The sequence below is a fragment of the Prunus mume genome, linkage group LG6, assembly GCF_029339155.1.
Source record: "Prunus mume cultivar Tortuosa linkage group LG6, ASM2933915v1, whole genome shotgun sequence".
NCBI classification, from domain to species: Eukaryota; Viridiplantae; Streptophyta; class Magnoliopsida; order Rosales; family Rosaceae; genus Prunus; species Prunus mume.
In genome coordinates, this window is record NC_142703.1 from 15949567 (window position 1) to 15963812 (window position 14246).

General features: G+C 36.3%; 1 protein-coding gene and 1 long non-coding RNA gene across 3 annotated transcripts; one reads left to right on the forward strand and one right to left on the reverse strand.

Annotated features, from left to right (window-relative positions):
• Positions 1-383: 383 nt before the first annotated feature.
• On the reverse strand, positions 384-4403 carry LOC148916244 (uncharacterized). 2 transcript variants are annotated; one of them, XR_016127631.1, is made up of 3 exons: positions 4035-4403; positions 1058-3856; positions 384-949 (listed from the first exon to the last, which is right to left on the reverse strand). It is a non-coding gene; the product is annotated as an uncharacterized LOC148916244 (long non-coding RNA). The 2 variants fall into 2 exon arrangements; XR_016127630.1 differs by having other exon boundaries at positions 441-949; positions 1058-4403.
• A 5891-nt stretch (positions 4404-10294) lies between these two features.
• LOC148916245 (uncharacterized) lies at positions 10295-11998 on the forward strand. The gene has a single exon (XM_089055365.1). The coding sequence runs from the start codon at positions 10587-10589 to the stop codon at positions 11784-11786; it is 1200 nt and encodes a 399-aa protein (XP_088911491.1). The 5' UTR covers positions 10295-10586; the 3' UTR covers positions 11787-11998.
• The last annotated feature ends 2248 nt before the right edge of the window (positions 11999-14246 follow it).

Consider the following 14246-nt stretch of genomic DNA (forward strand, 5'->3'; position numbering starts at 1 on the left):
AAAGCATCAGACAACTGAATTAACTGGGCTGATCATTGAGAGAGAGAGAGAGAGAGAGAGAGCTTTGGAAAGAATATGAGATTTGTGTGTTGCTTGGTTTTTCAAAAATGTCTATTTAAAATCTCTCTGATTCTCTTCTACCTATTCAAACATCAAACATAAGGGAAAGTAAATATCTCCTATTTTCTCTCGAATCTATTATCTTCCATTACCAAACGTAATGTAAAAGAAGCAAAGGCTAAATATATCTAATAGGAACCTCAAACCCAGCCTTGGGTTATCATCTCTAGAACTTAAAACAAAATAATTCAGATGAAATGTAGAAGCAAAATAAGCTACTGTTATAAAATGGTTGTCCATAAGCAACTTCACGCTATAAATAGTTCAATGTTGAAAACTGATGTATGGAAATAATTTGTTCAAGACATGAAACCACTTACAGAGTACAACAAAAGAAAAAAGTAGAAAATCATAGAATTCAACATCATTATAGACTGAAAACAATCCTTGTCATACTACATCATATGTGATCCCAGTCATAAATATATGACTCAAATGTAGCAACAGTCCTTGAATTATACCCCAAGTTACAGATTCGTCCCTAATCTCCAAAAATAGCTACATCCTCCCACCAAGTAGATCTCGCGTTACACCGCTTGTCCTTTCCGTCAATTCTGTTTGAGTCTAATTTTATTGCACTAAATGCACAACATCCTGAAAAAAAAAAATTAATAATAAAAATAATGAAAGAAATTTCCTTACCAAACAACCAAATGTGTGGAAGCTCCTCTTAAGGCTTCTCTTCATGAGCATCCACATCAACTAGTGATGGGTAGACAACGGACCAAGGAGATTGCTTGGCCAGCATCATTAGTGAGCCCTCCAACTGCTTCCGAACCACTTGCTCGGGATGAGAACTTAACCGAGCAAACAATTCGGGAGTTACTTCCTAGAAATGAACATTATAATCAGAATGAAATCAAGTCAGCCACACTAAACAATAAATAATAAAAATAAAAATAACACATAGGAAACAAACCAAGGAAGAGCCCCTTACCTGCCATGGTTGGTGACAAAAGATTTGTTGAAAGAGCAGGTTCAAGCATATATTTCAACTCTGCTCCATATATGAGAAGAATATGTAGGACATACAATGTAGCCCTCAGAATATAGATGCCAGCTTTTTGCGTCATAGGCTCAAAATCAGAGTCAGCCAAGCCATGATTGCAAATTTTTGCAGATGAATACAAAATATACTTTATAAAGCCATGAGTTGTATGCCCAAAGTGTGACACTCTTCTCCTCCTCAAAGACCACCAAACAGCAACCAAATGATCAACTACAGAAATTATGTCAGTTTCATTTAGGCCAAAATTTGCACAAAGAAAGCAGATCTTCAACTGAGAAGCTAGAGTAGCAGAAAGGCAATTGTCACTGCAATCTTCTGCACCAGGTGCCCCAGAAACAGCTTCAATAATATTCACTACTTGCTGCACCAAAGCCATCACAGGGTTGCATTTCTCAGTTCAGCAGAATCAAGAGAGTAGTTCGACTCTCCCAGTTCAGCTCTACAACCATCGTCATCCTTATTCTGGACAAGCTGTAAAATCAAATATTCAACTTTTATGATCTCATCTTCAGTTAGCTTGAATCTCTTAGGCAGAACTTCATGAACAAGGATGGGTAAAAAGGAGCATGAGTGAAGGGTATTTTCATTTGGGGTTAAGAGAGAGTCCCGGGCCATACTAAAACACCAAGAGGCATAAGAAATCCAGGATTTTCCCCAAAATTGAGCAGAGATAATTAGACAATTTTGTAGCTGTGCCCACAATTTCCTCAATGATAGGTCCCAAAGGTGGTTTAGAACTTAAGCTCTCATCGCCAAATGAGGGTCTACCTCTTCCAGGAGAAGAGGAATCAGCCATCGCAAAGTCTGACCGCATATTAAGAACAACGTCATCTAGCCTCAATTCTGAATAGTTCTGTTTAAGCCAATTTGAGAGTTTCAAGCATGCCTTGGCCTTCAGAATACTATTTTCAGCATCAGAAACTATAGACGGAGAAGAAAACCTGCAAAGGACACACAAAAGACCAAAGGTTCGTCATAGCGTCTTCAAACTTGTTTTCAGCATGCATTAGCAGGATGCCCTCATACTGCAATTTGAGGTGAGAAAGTCACGGTGGCTTTCCCCAGAGCATCTCAATGTGTGATCTTTGAGATAGTTCAGAGGTTTGCCAACAGTAGGTTTTCGTTGTTTGCAGGTCAAGCTCAACAAATTCATAGAAAGCTTTAGAGTAGCAGGAGAAATTGGGGAAATGGTTTGATAAACTAGCAGAACTTTTAACCAAGTGTTACAATCTTGAAGGACTCTACCCATTTGTGGACGCATAAGTCAGACATATGAACTTAATATTGACTGAAGTTGCCGTGGTTTATCTTGGTTGCCTTTAATCTTGTAAAATTCTTCATATGCAATGATGCAGTGCAACTGCATAGCATATGCTGCTGCTTCTTCTAAACCTATCAAGTGGCGAAATAGACAATGTTTCCTCCAGCATTGACTTGGCCTTCTTTAATTCATGTGGCATCTTATTTTCCTTTCCCTCATTCTGAAGAAGCAGGGGTTGTAAAAGCATCTGCTCGCTTCTTTGCAAGGCCAATTTCGGATCAAGTGTGACCTCACTGCTACTTTTAGGTGTCAAACCAAGGCATGCCCATGCTGCCTGAAATTCACGCTCATCATACCATGCCAAGGAATGAATTGCATTAATTTCATTACCCGTTGTTGTCAGAGCACCACAATAACTCTTCCCAGCATGCTTAGCATGAAGTGTTTGCAACTCTGATAACCAGGATTCTACCAATCACAAACAGAAGTATAACACTCAATGATGCGTGCAATGACAAGCTGTACACCATCAGAACCCAAGGAACTCAACAACTCCTCAGTCTGTAGCAAGTGAATAAAGTGCACAGCAGCCTTTCCTATTTACCTTCTGCCTGATATACAAGCCAGTGACCCAAGTAAAGGGTCCCAACGTCCTACTGTTACTGAGGGACTGGTTTCCCTCCACAAGAAAGGGAGAGAGTGTCATTGAAACCCATTTTTCCAGGCCAAGTCAAGCCTCTGATTCGTGAGTCTTACACAGAGTCAATGCCATGTGCCGTAAAACCCTCAAGATGTCTGCCAAAAATCTGCCCCTGATATTATGGAGGTTCTCAGTTACTTGTGACCTAGACTTTGCATTCAAAGCTGAAGCCACAAGATTCCTGAGCTCCTGTAAACGCAGAGCACAATACTGAATTGTAGCATCATGGCATTGTAGAGCTAATCCAGAATTCATCATTAGCTTACATATACGAGAAAATCACTCCTCACAAACTTTATTGTTGGCTCGAAATAGTAAGGAACTAGAATGAGTAGCAGACAGTAAAATAGCAGATCCCTCATATGCATTATATACATTTTTCTTCAGTGCCTCAACGAAATTGAATAGTAACCGCATTGTTCACAAAATGAGCACCAGAAGACCCTATCATACTTACATGATGTCAGTACTTGTTGAAGAAAGAAAATATAAGTGGCAGCCGAACTGCCAGTTACAAGGTGATTAGGATGCAAACGCAGCTGAGATATTGGAGCATCAAATTGCAATATTTTCTGCACAGATAATGGGAGAAGGCCAAACTTTTGCAAGGATAATAATTGGAGATTAGTTTTTAAAACTCCATGAACTTGAAAGGAGGTCATTCTTCCAGTTCCCATTGGTTCGGTAGTATTGTCCAGTTCCAAACTTCGAAATAAAATAACAAATGCAAGGGCGTAAATTGTGGAAAACCTTTCACAAAATATTTCTGCCAAAAGATTCGAACACTTCCATAAATCCCCAATCCATTCCAACCACCCAAATTTCCTTACAACCATAGAAACCAAACACAACAAGCAGGATTTGTCTAAACAATGCGAAGGGAAAAAAAACAAATTACAATTCTAAAGAAAGAGGAAATGAAAGTGAAATTGAGGAGGCTTTACTTGTCGGAGAGAAGCTGCGAGAAAAGTGGCGGAGTGAGTAACGAGGAGCGAGTTGGGCGGGTAGAGAACGGCGCGGTGAAGCGAGTTGATGGCTGCGAGTTGAGACGAGTTGTCGTCGTCCGAGTTAGAGGAAGGAATTTTCCGGCAATGAAAATTGAAGGAACCAATCACTCATTTTCTTTCAATGGGAATCAATAGCCCACAAAACTATGGCTTTTGCAGTTGAGTTTTGTTCATTGTCGGTGGGATGGCCTTCTCACTTATTTGATGACTGGTTGATTAGTTTCCATGGTCGAAGATCCAAGGGCCTTCATGTCAGTCAGAAGGTTGAAGAATGTAAAAGCTACGACGTTGGGTCTTCCCCATGTTGGAATATAATATGGGACAAAACTATTGTAATCTAACAATTATGGTTACAAGAACTTAAAACTCAATTAATCGGGACGAAGAATACAAAGGTGTAAAGCATACCATAGAATAGGCCTGGAAAATCCTTGAGATAGGTTGGCTAGTTCAGACCTTAACCAATCATGAGCTTTTTGGGCCCTGAGAGTTGAACTAGGCCAGGCCCGTCCTATCTTGAATAGGCTAAGCTTAAGCCCCACCGAGTACAAGAACTTACGAGCTCATTAGCGGGCCAATGAGCTTATTATATGTCCCTATCGCATCAGCCTCTGATAATAAATTAAATGCAATCATGATGAATTAAATGTAACTATAATTACTATTAATTTACTTTTATAAGTATGTTAAATGCAATCATTATTATACTAGTTTACTTTTATAAATATTAAATACAATAATAATTAATATTAATATTAATATTAAAGGAGTCACTATTTTCTTACAAATATTTTAATTATGTTTGGCGTTGCACTAGTGGTCCTTTTCGTTAATTCAATCAAGGTTTCTTTTAAGTTCATAGGTAAATTTGGAAATTCATTTCAAATCCTTTCTTTTTTTAAAAAAAAAAAAATCTAAACTAATAAAAAATTTACTAGTTAGGGATAAGATGTGTATTCCAAGATAGAAGTACATATAGATGCGTCAAACGGGGTCCGAGTCTACGGCCCTAACTCACATCAAACTAAATTGGGCTCATGCCGGGCCACTAAACTAGCCGATATGGACCCACGCCAAGCTTGACTTATGTATTGCAACAGTAACACCCAACCAATGAACTGGTCAACCAAGCTTCCCAGCATAACTTAGTTTTGTCTTCCATTTAACGCGATAGGGATCGAACAAACTCATTATGAAGAACTTTTAGGGTTGGGTGATGATACTAGTGCAACTATTGGAAGAAACTCATTAGGATTGGGTGATGATACTGATGCAAGAACATTTAGGGTGGAAGATAGACATGTTGGAATAGAAGATTTTGTTTTTGATGATGAAAGTCAGGCTTTTTATACCAAATCATAATGAACCACCACACCAAGATCCACCACTCGGACATTCTTCATCATCATTACCCTTTCAGGCCACTCATTGTTACCGGCTAATGAAGGGGATTCTAAACTAGTTTTCTAAACACAAGAAAAACAACGACAGAATGCTAATGAATGAAGAGTTGGTATAGCTTTGGATATGTGGAGAGATGCTGGGCACAATAAAAACTATGAGAATCAAGGATAATGAATGAAAGTTAAATATTTTCCTTAAACTTTTCTTTCAAATTTGTAATACATTTGTCACTATATTTCTTATAAATGTTGCTTTTCGTTAAACATAATTTTTAAAAAAAAAATTTATTTCATGTTGTTCAAGGAAAAGATGTTATGAAATTGGCTTTTTATTTCATGTTGTTCAACTAACACCAGTGTCATCTTGGTACAAATCAAGTATCAGAACATCTCAACATCAGTGCATAATGTTTTATATTTAAATTCATTGAGGATCGATTGTTTTGTTGTGGCATTCATGCACGCCTGCTTATCTTTTGGAGGACGAAGTTGAATTTTTGTATGCATATCTCATTTTCTTACCTTCTTTGCTGAATACTATTCATGTGGTTGTCAATATTATCGAGATTACCAGTTGGCTATTAATGACTAATTAGTTGTAGGTGTGACTAATTAGTTGGCTCTTAGCATTCGTTTAAAAAAAAAATTATGTTAAAGAAATTAGAGAAGCCTGGAATAAAAATCATACAAATCTTAAGAAAGTTTATTACAAAATTATATAAAAGTATTCTGAAAGTCTATCAAGTTTTATACGAAATCTAAAGTTCCATCAAGTTCTATGAAATCTAGCACTTAAACAAAATCTTTTTAAACGCTCTAGAATCCTAATTGAATACACCCCCTTAAGTATAACGTAATTGGTAATGATGCTTGCTCGATCAGCGCCTTTTTTGAAGTGTCAGTAGCACCTTGGGCAATGTCTTCATCCTCCTGTTATGTGTGGGCCAATTCTTTAAACCTTTATGTAACTGGGCCTGCTCCTCCGCATGACACAGACTAGGCCTAATCCACTAATTTTAAATATACAAATTTATAAATAAACCAATTCTAGACATATACTTATAAAAAAACTCAAACACTATTTAAACATAGAAACACACTCAAAATCAACAATTGTATATTTTTTGTGTGTGTTTATAAATGGGTTTTGAGTGTGTGTAATGATGGGTTTTGGGTGTGTTTATAAAATGTTTTTGGTGTTGAGTTTTTTATATAATTTCAGCCCCCATTTGGATGTTTTAGTAAAACTCATTTTTAAATACTCCTGAAGGCCCCACTCCTTCTGTTTTAAAACTGGGCCCACCCAAGGGTCAAAATAATCTAGGTCTAAACACAATTTCATTGACAAAAGTAATTGGCTGGCTGGTACAAAATATCAACTCACAATACACAATACATTATTGATATTTTTCAGTATTGTGTTTGTGTTACAAAATATAACAGCACATTGCAAAATATCCACAATCCCACGTTATGTAAATTGGTGCTCAATTCCAAACAACATTTTCCTTTTATTTATCGGCATCAATTTTCTTTTTCTTTTTCTTTTTCTTGTTCAGAAACAATTTTTTAGAGAGAGAGAGAGAAAAGAGAAGGGTACTAAATGAGTAGGAAAACAAACCAAATATCAAAGATTAATCATTGACTATATATATATATATATATATACACACATTTAATATAATTTAATTGGTGGAGGTGCATTGACATGCCTTAAATGAATTTTCTCGCTTATATATATAGAATTCTATTATATGGACATTCAGACATTATTATCTTTGACGTCATGTATTTTGTATTATCTCTCTTTGGCTTTCATGACTGCTTAGAATAGAATCAGCATGATAATAACGTGCGGACATCCAAATTAAAAAAATAACTATATATATATATGTCCTTGGTCAAATTGGATGACTTCTGTTAGATTACAAATTTATATGTGGTATCATATTGTAAACTAGTTCAATATGTAGACAACCGATCTCAACATGCAAATGCAAAGAAGTACAAGAGATAATTAACAATAATCTTATATTTCTTTTAGCCCCTAGTGGACTAGATGGGCTAATCCTTAATAGGACAAAAGAGTGTTTAAGACTTTGGGCACAACCCACATGTCATTGAGAGCGATTTTCAAATATCAAAATAAACAAGAGGCAGTGGCATTGCGAACGTTAGAGTGTTTTTTTTTTTTAACACTCTTCCCAATGGGTGCTTGTAAATCCTTGTCCGTGATGATGAGCCTATTGACTATGACATAACAATTGGCATTGCAAAATCTTCAACTTCTGCAAGCAAGCAACTATTATGGATTTTATGCTTACAATACAAAGCAGTGATGTAATCGTAGCCATCGTATTTGATGTATTCTTATGTTCTAGATGATGAGGTTGTTAAAACGTGTGTGCTACAAGTGAAAATTATATGATTATTATATAGAGTTATGCTATAGCGGCTCATATAGGATCGTTGATGTATTTTGAAATCTACTTATATTCACGGCCGACAATAATCTATATACTTTATTTATCTTATTATACGTATAATTAGAATTTAAAAAATTATTCGTGTTTATCAACTATTTCAAGATAATCTAACAATAAAGAATGTTTTTTTTTTCTTTTCTTAACAAGGCGTTGAGGTTTGTATATTTTATTTGGACGGTTGGCGTGAATAAATAATCCCACCTTATACGCATGTCAAAACGGATAAAATCCTATCATGTTAATGTGATTGTGACAGCATCCGATCCCATCACTGATTGCCAATTGGCAACTAGTTGGAAGTGAAAATATTATTTCACTGGATAAATATTTCACAAGTAATTATTGTGCCAAATCTATTAAACTTATATGTATATATATATTTTTTGGGATAGGGCAATCTATGTGCGTAAGAAATTCACTTATTAATATGAATTTCGAGTTTTTTTTAATTAAAAAAATTTCATCATATAAATGTGTGCCCCGACATGTTTTGTTGATTTGATGCAAAATGGTCGAAAATCTAAGTGAATAATCCAAGCACCGGAGAAGGAGGTCGAAAAAGTCAACATCTTTACCCCTAGTGGGGAAATCTTGTTCGAAAAAAGGACATCTCCTCTAATCTACCCAAAATCTACAAACGTAAAAGGCTACGTGAAAAATTATAAATTGGAAATAAAACATAATGGTACCAAAATTTGATAGAAATATTATAATCTAGTACTAATTGAATTTACATTTTATTCTTAAAAAAATTGTATTGAAAATTTATTTGCTCAATAGAGAGTAACATTATTAATATCCTTTTAATTTGAAAATATGATTTTATTTTATAATATAATTTGATAAGATGAGCGATTGAGGGAGGGGGGACGTTTGGAGGTTTCGAACTTTTGTTCATGTGGGTGGAGGTGAAAGAGCTCAACCAACTGAGTTATACCATACTTGCAAGATAGTTGGTTTGTTGTGAATACGCATTCTTTTGACATTTTGCAAATTATAAAAAATATACTAGCTATAGGACTTGTTTACTTGTCAGCTTAAGAGTTTTGCCTAATGACAATGAATGTGGTGCCTAAGTTACGAAGTTGGCTACCCCAAAATTACATAGTTTTTTTTTCATGCCAAAACAAGCAATCTGCCCCAGATTAAACCTTATTTGCCACTAAGTCCAATACTCAACGCCATCTCTCATCTCTCTGTCAATATTATGATCTCAGCTGAGGGCAATGTATGTGGCTGACCTTCTCAAAAATCACCGTCATCTGTCAATTTTATAAGCAACATGCCCTTTAAAGCTTCCTAAAGACCTTCAACGAAATGATCCAAAAACAAGAGGCCACGTAATTGGCCGCCCTTATGCATGCACTAAATTAATAATCACATTTCTTTGTAGGATAATGTATGCTGACAACTTATCGTTCTCAAAACCTCTGGCCTGCTAAGACACAGATTTAGTTTTTAGAGATGACTTCTTTCTAACTCAAAAAATGCGTAAAGAGAAGACAAACATACTAAAATATGAGAGAATATTGTTTGTGGGAATATTCTATATATTTTTCTTCTTATACTACATCATGTTTATAATACAAGAAAGCATTGTAGGCCAATGAAAGTAATAACTACTAATTCTATTCACAATAGGAAATCAGAAATAAAAGGAAATCAATTACAATTAATATGAGAATTCATAGTGTGCAAGGAAAGTCACAAATTATGCCAACAAAACATATCTACAATGACCATACTGAAATCATTAAAAAGGCATATAAAATGAGCATATTCCAGTTGTTTTAATGGAATTGTCTATAGAAACCATCGAATTAGTTACATAATCTATTTCACGAAAATCATACGTATACTTCACTTCATGTGATCTGTTCGTATCACATAAATTAAATATTGTGAAAAAAAAAATATCCTAATTTTTTTAAAGAACTCAACACTTTCTGATTGTTACGCTATTTGCCACTTATCATGGTCTAAACTAAACAATCTTAATGTGCGCTAAATATTAACAATTTCATTGATAAAAGTATTTGGTTAGTATAAAATATCAATTTACAATACCTAATACATTATTGATATTTTATTCGTATTACAAAATATCCACAATATCCCAAGTATTGTAAGTTGATGCTCAATTCCAAACAACATATTTCCTTTTATTTATTGACATCGATTTTTCTTTCCTTTTTCTAAATCGGAAACAAAAGTTAGTTAAATCCAACACAGTGAGAGAGAGAGAGAGAGAGAGAGAGAGAGAGAGAGTACTAAATGAGTGGGAAAACAAACCAAGCAAGGCAAAACCACCCACACACGGAGATGGACCAGAGAAAATAGAATAATAAATGCTACAGATGGAAGAGCGAGTTGATTTAAATATAAAGTTGGCGTCTATGACCAATCTTCTCTCTAGACTCAACTCTAGTCATTTAGTCAATCTTCTCCCACTATCCTCTTTCCCCTCCCTTTCCTCTCATCCTCTCTCCTCTTTCTTTCTCTAAAACCTCCTATATATCTCAATACTCTCTCACTGTTTCTCTAACCTTAAATCCCCAACCCCCAAAAACCAGAGCTTAAGCTCTTCAGCTCAACCAGTCATGGAGATACAAGTGGCTCACCCAGTGCCCCCTGTGGACTTCAACTTCGACAGCAGCGCCTGCTCCTCCCCCTACATGACTGCTCCTTCAAGCCCCACTCGATTTGGCAACTATTTCTTCAGCGCACCCACCAGCCCCACCCGGGCCTCTTCCTTCTACAGCCACTTCAACGACCTCTCCGGCGAAAACGGTCCAAGACTTTCAGCCTCCTCGATCCCTTTCAAGTGGGAAGAGAAGCCCGGAATTCCCAAGTCCAGAGCTACCATTAATGGTGATCATAGTCATCATCTGGAGGAGGATTTTGAGTTTGATTTTAGTGGGCAGTTGGAGAAGGCTTCCTTGCCAGCAGACGAGCTCTTCGACGGCGGCAAGATCAGGCCTCTGAAACCCCCTCCTCGCTTACAAGTTGGGAGCAATGGAGCTGATGAGCCAGGTCCCTCCGGTTTTTCCCCGAGGTCACCGTCTCCAAGAGCGTCGAGACTTTCCCAAGGAAAGAAATTGGTTCAGGGAGTACTATCCCCGCGGCATCACCGAAAGGACCATCAGGCTCATGATGATCCTTTCGCTGCCGCAATGAATGAGACCCGAAAGAACGAGTATGAATATGGAAATCAAGAAGAAAGGCGGGGGAGAGAAAGATCTCCTTCCGTGCGTAAAAAGGGAACCAGATCTTTGTCTCCCCTGCGCGTGTCGGACGTCATGTTCGACATCGAAGAAGACAAGACAGCTTCTTCATCAACAACCAACTCCAACAAGGCCTCCACATCTTCAGCATATTCTTCATTTTTGTCAGCGATCTCGTTCTCTTCATCGAAAGTAAGTAGAAAGTGGAAATTGAAAGATCTTTTGTTGTTTCGAAGCGCATCAGAAGGCCGAGCCACAACTGGAAAAGACCCGTTGAGAAAGTACGCGATGCTGTCCCCCAAGAAAAGTAGCAGTAATATTGCGGAGGATGTGAAGAACTCGAGTTTTCGGTCCACCGACAGCGTGGGGTCAGTGAGCTCGAGGAGGAGAGGGCCGATTTCGCCTCACGAGTTGCATTACACCGCGAACCGGGCGGTTACGGAGGAGATGAGGAGGAAGACCTTCTTGCCGTACAAGCATGGCCTCTTGGGTTGCTTGGGGTTCAACCCCGGGTTGCATGAGATTTCCAGAGGGGCTTTTGGGTCTTTGACACGTGGCGGAGGGTGCAGACCATGACTCGATCTGTAGCCGTAGATATAATTTTTTTCTGTTCAAATTTCTTTGTTGTGGGATGCGGATGTTTGAGTTTTGCTCATATGGTTGATGATCAACTTGATGATCTTGGTTGGATTATTTGATTGTTGGGGCATGTGTGTGGTGTCTCTATCACAAGAAATGAAATCGAATAGTATGAAACATATATATACAAGAGATTAAATTACAAGCAACGTTTTGTGTTTGGTTGGGACCAATTATGAAACTAATTTTTTTTTCTCTCCTCTCCTTAATCATGTCAAATTACATTTGAGTTCATTCATAGATAATATATCTGTTTTTTCAGTTACAAAAAAATATATCTTATGAGAGCTCTTGGAATGGCAATGAATGATTTACCGACATATATGATATAGGAAAGAGCACATCTAACGTTATTGAAGAGTATTTGTCTAGTTTGAATTAAAGGGAAGGAAAAAGAAGAAAACAGAAACTAAAGATGTCACCATCCCACTTTCCTTTTTTCATTGTCCATGCCCTTTCACTTTCTATTTGAACGCATGATGCATGAAAACCACCTAATTTTCCTCTTGCAGAACAACACAAAATTAAAATAGGAAACGCCATTCCTAAGATTTATATATAAGGAGTAGTTCCTTAAGATTTATATAAACATTTACCTTCGTAATAAACCATTAATTGCTAACTCTTAGTCTCGTGATATTTCACTTCCCAATATCATAATCCTAAGTTAAAAGACGGAACAATATTATATAAATTTGACTAACCCTTCTTTATTTAGGAAAACACTTCCCTCCTTATCATGTTAGTAGGAGCTCTTACATTCCTGCCAATAGCAATGTTACATGTGTGCATAAATTTTTCTTTTTACTTATGCGCCAAACTATGATTCATATAAATGAGGAATATCTCCTTGCAGGAATGAGTCAAGCAGTGTCCCTTCACTTATAAGCTAGTAACATTGGCAAATGATAGGACAATGTGGTAAATCCCAATCTTCTATTTAGTAATAAACTTACATAAGAAAATAGATGAAGAAGGACGGTGGATGGATATCAGCAGCACACAGACACATGGGTAGATCAAAGAAAAAGATTTTCCACACCGTAATCATTGTTGGGATGTGTAATCATTATAGCAGTAATGTTTTACAGTGTAAAGTTGTCTAATTCGGTTTTGCCACCAATAATCAAGCAAAAGGTGGAGAATCATTCAATTATTTAAAAATAAAACAAAACTGGGACATAAAAAATCCTTTTCCTTTTCGATATTCCTGTCGAATTTCAACCATAAATTCGTAATCACCACACAACCTGCAATGATGAACAAGGGGGGTTCCATGTTTAATGTGTTAGGCCCATGCATGTGCTTTGCCTAAGCAATCCAACAAAATGAATTAGGTGTCACTAGTGTACTACTGTACTTGAAGTTTCAAACAATGAGAAAATATGATCACTTGTGTAAGAATTTTATATTTCAGCACGTAATTTTGGCTACTTTTTCCTTAGAAAGGTTCTAATTGTTAGACTCATATATTTTAAATTTATAAGAATATTGATAAATTAACAAACTTAATTACAATCAAAAGTTAAGGTTATGAGAATCTTGTCGACTAACTTATAGTTTAATGGCACTGTTCTTTCTAATATTAGAAAAGGTTATAGTTTAATGGTACTGTTCTTTCTAATGTTAGAAAAGGAAGTTCAAATTCCGGCTGTCATCTTTTATTGGGAAAAAACTATAAATTCTTTATTAAAAAAACCCTATAATGCAGTACAAGTGATCACTTGTAGTGATGCAACTCCACAAGATCCCTGCACTAATTAACAATTTTTTTTCTTTCTGCATATTATAGTATTAGGCACAATTTATATATTTGAAGACCAATCCTACATGAGGGTTGAGGAGGAATATTAGAATATAATACAATATAGTATTGGCTCACATCCTAATGGTTACTCATTCACCCTTTACTATATTGGAATCAAGAATTAGATGAAACAATTATGATCATTGGAATTGATTTCTAATTTCTATTTAAGAAAATCGTTCTATCTCTTCTCCTTCCTCCCTTGCCCACCTCTTTTCTCTCTCAATTTAATAATAGAAAAAGGAAAAGAAAAGATAAAAACTTTATCAAACGAACTCTAAGCTAGCTAATGTCTCTATCAACTATGCATCACCTAATTATAAGTCAAAGAGGATACACATTGGATGAGGTGTGCAATGTAAACAAGAGCCATTAAGCATTTTATGAAAAAGTCTCAAGTTTAGACCATTGATATAATGCGCGCGTGAGTAACTATCTATATCGTTCTTCATTGTAGAACTCTGCTTTTTATAGATTCCCAATGCTCTTGTTGGTTAAAGAAGGGCAACAAGCCATGCATGCATAACCTAGCTTTATTGAAAGAATAGTTTTGTCTATTACGAAGGGAGACCCACATAAAATCCTATAAT

Excerpts from the sequence above, each read along its gene's own strand:
- LOC148916245 (XM_089055365.1), top strand. The coding sequence starts at position 10,587 with ATGGAGATACAAGTGGCTCACCCAGTGCCCCCTGTGGACTTCAACTTC.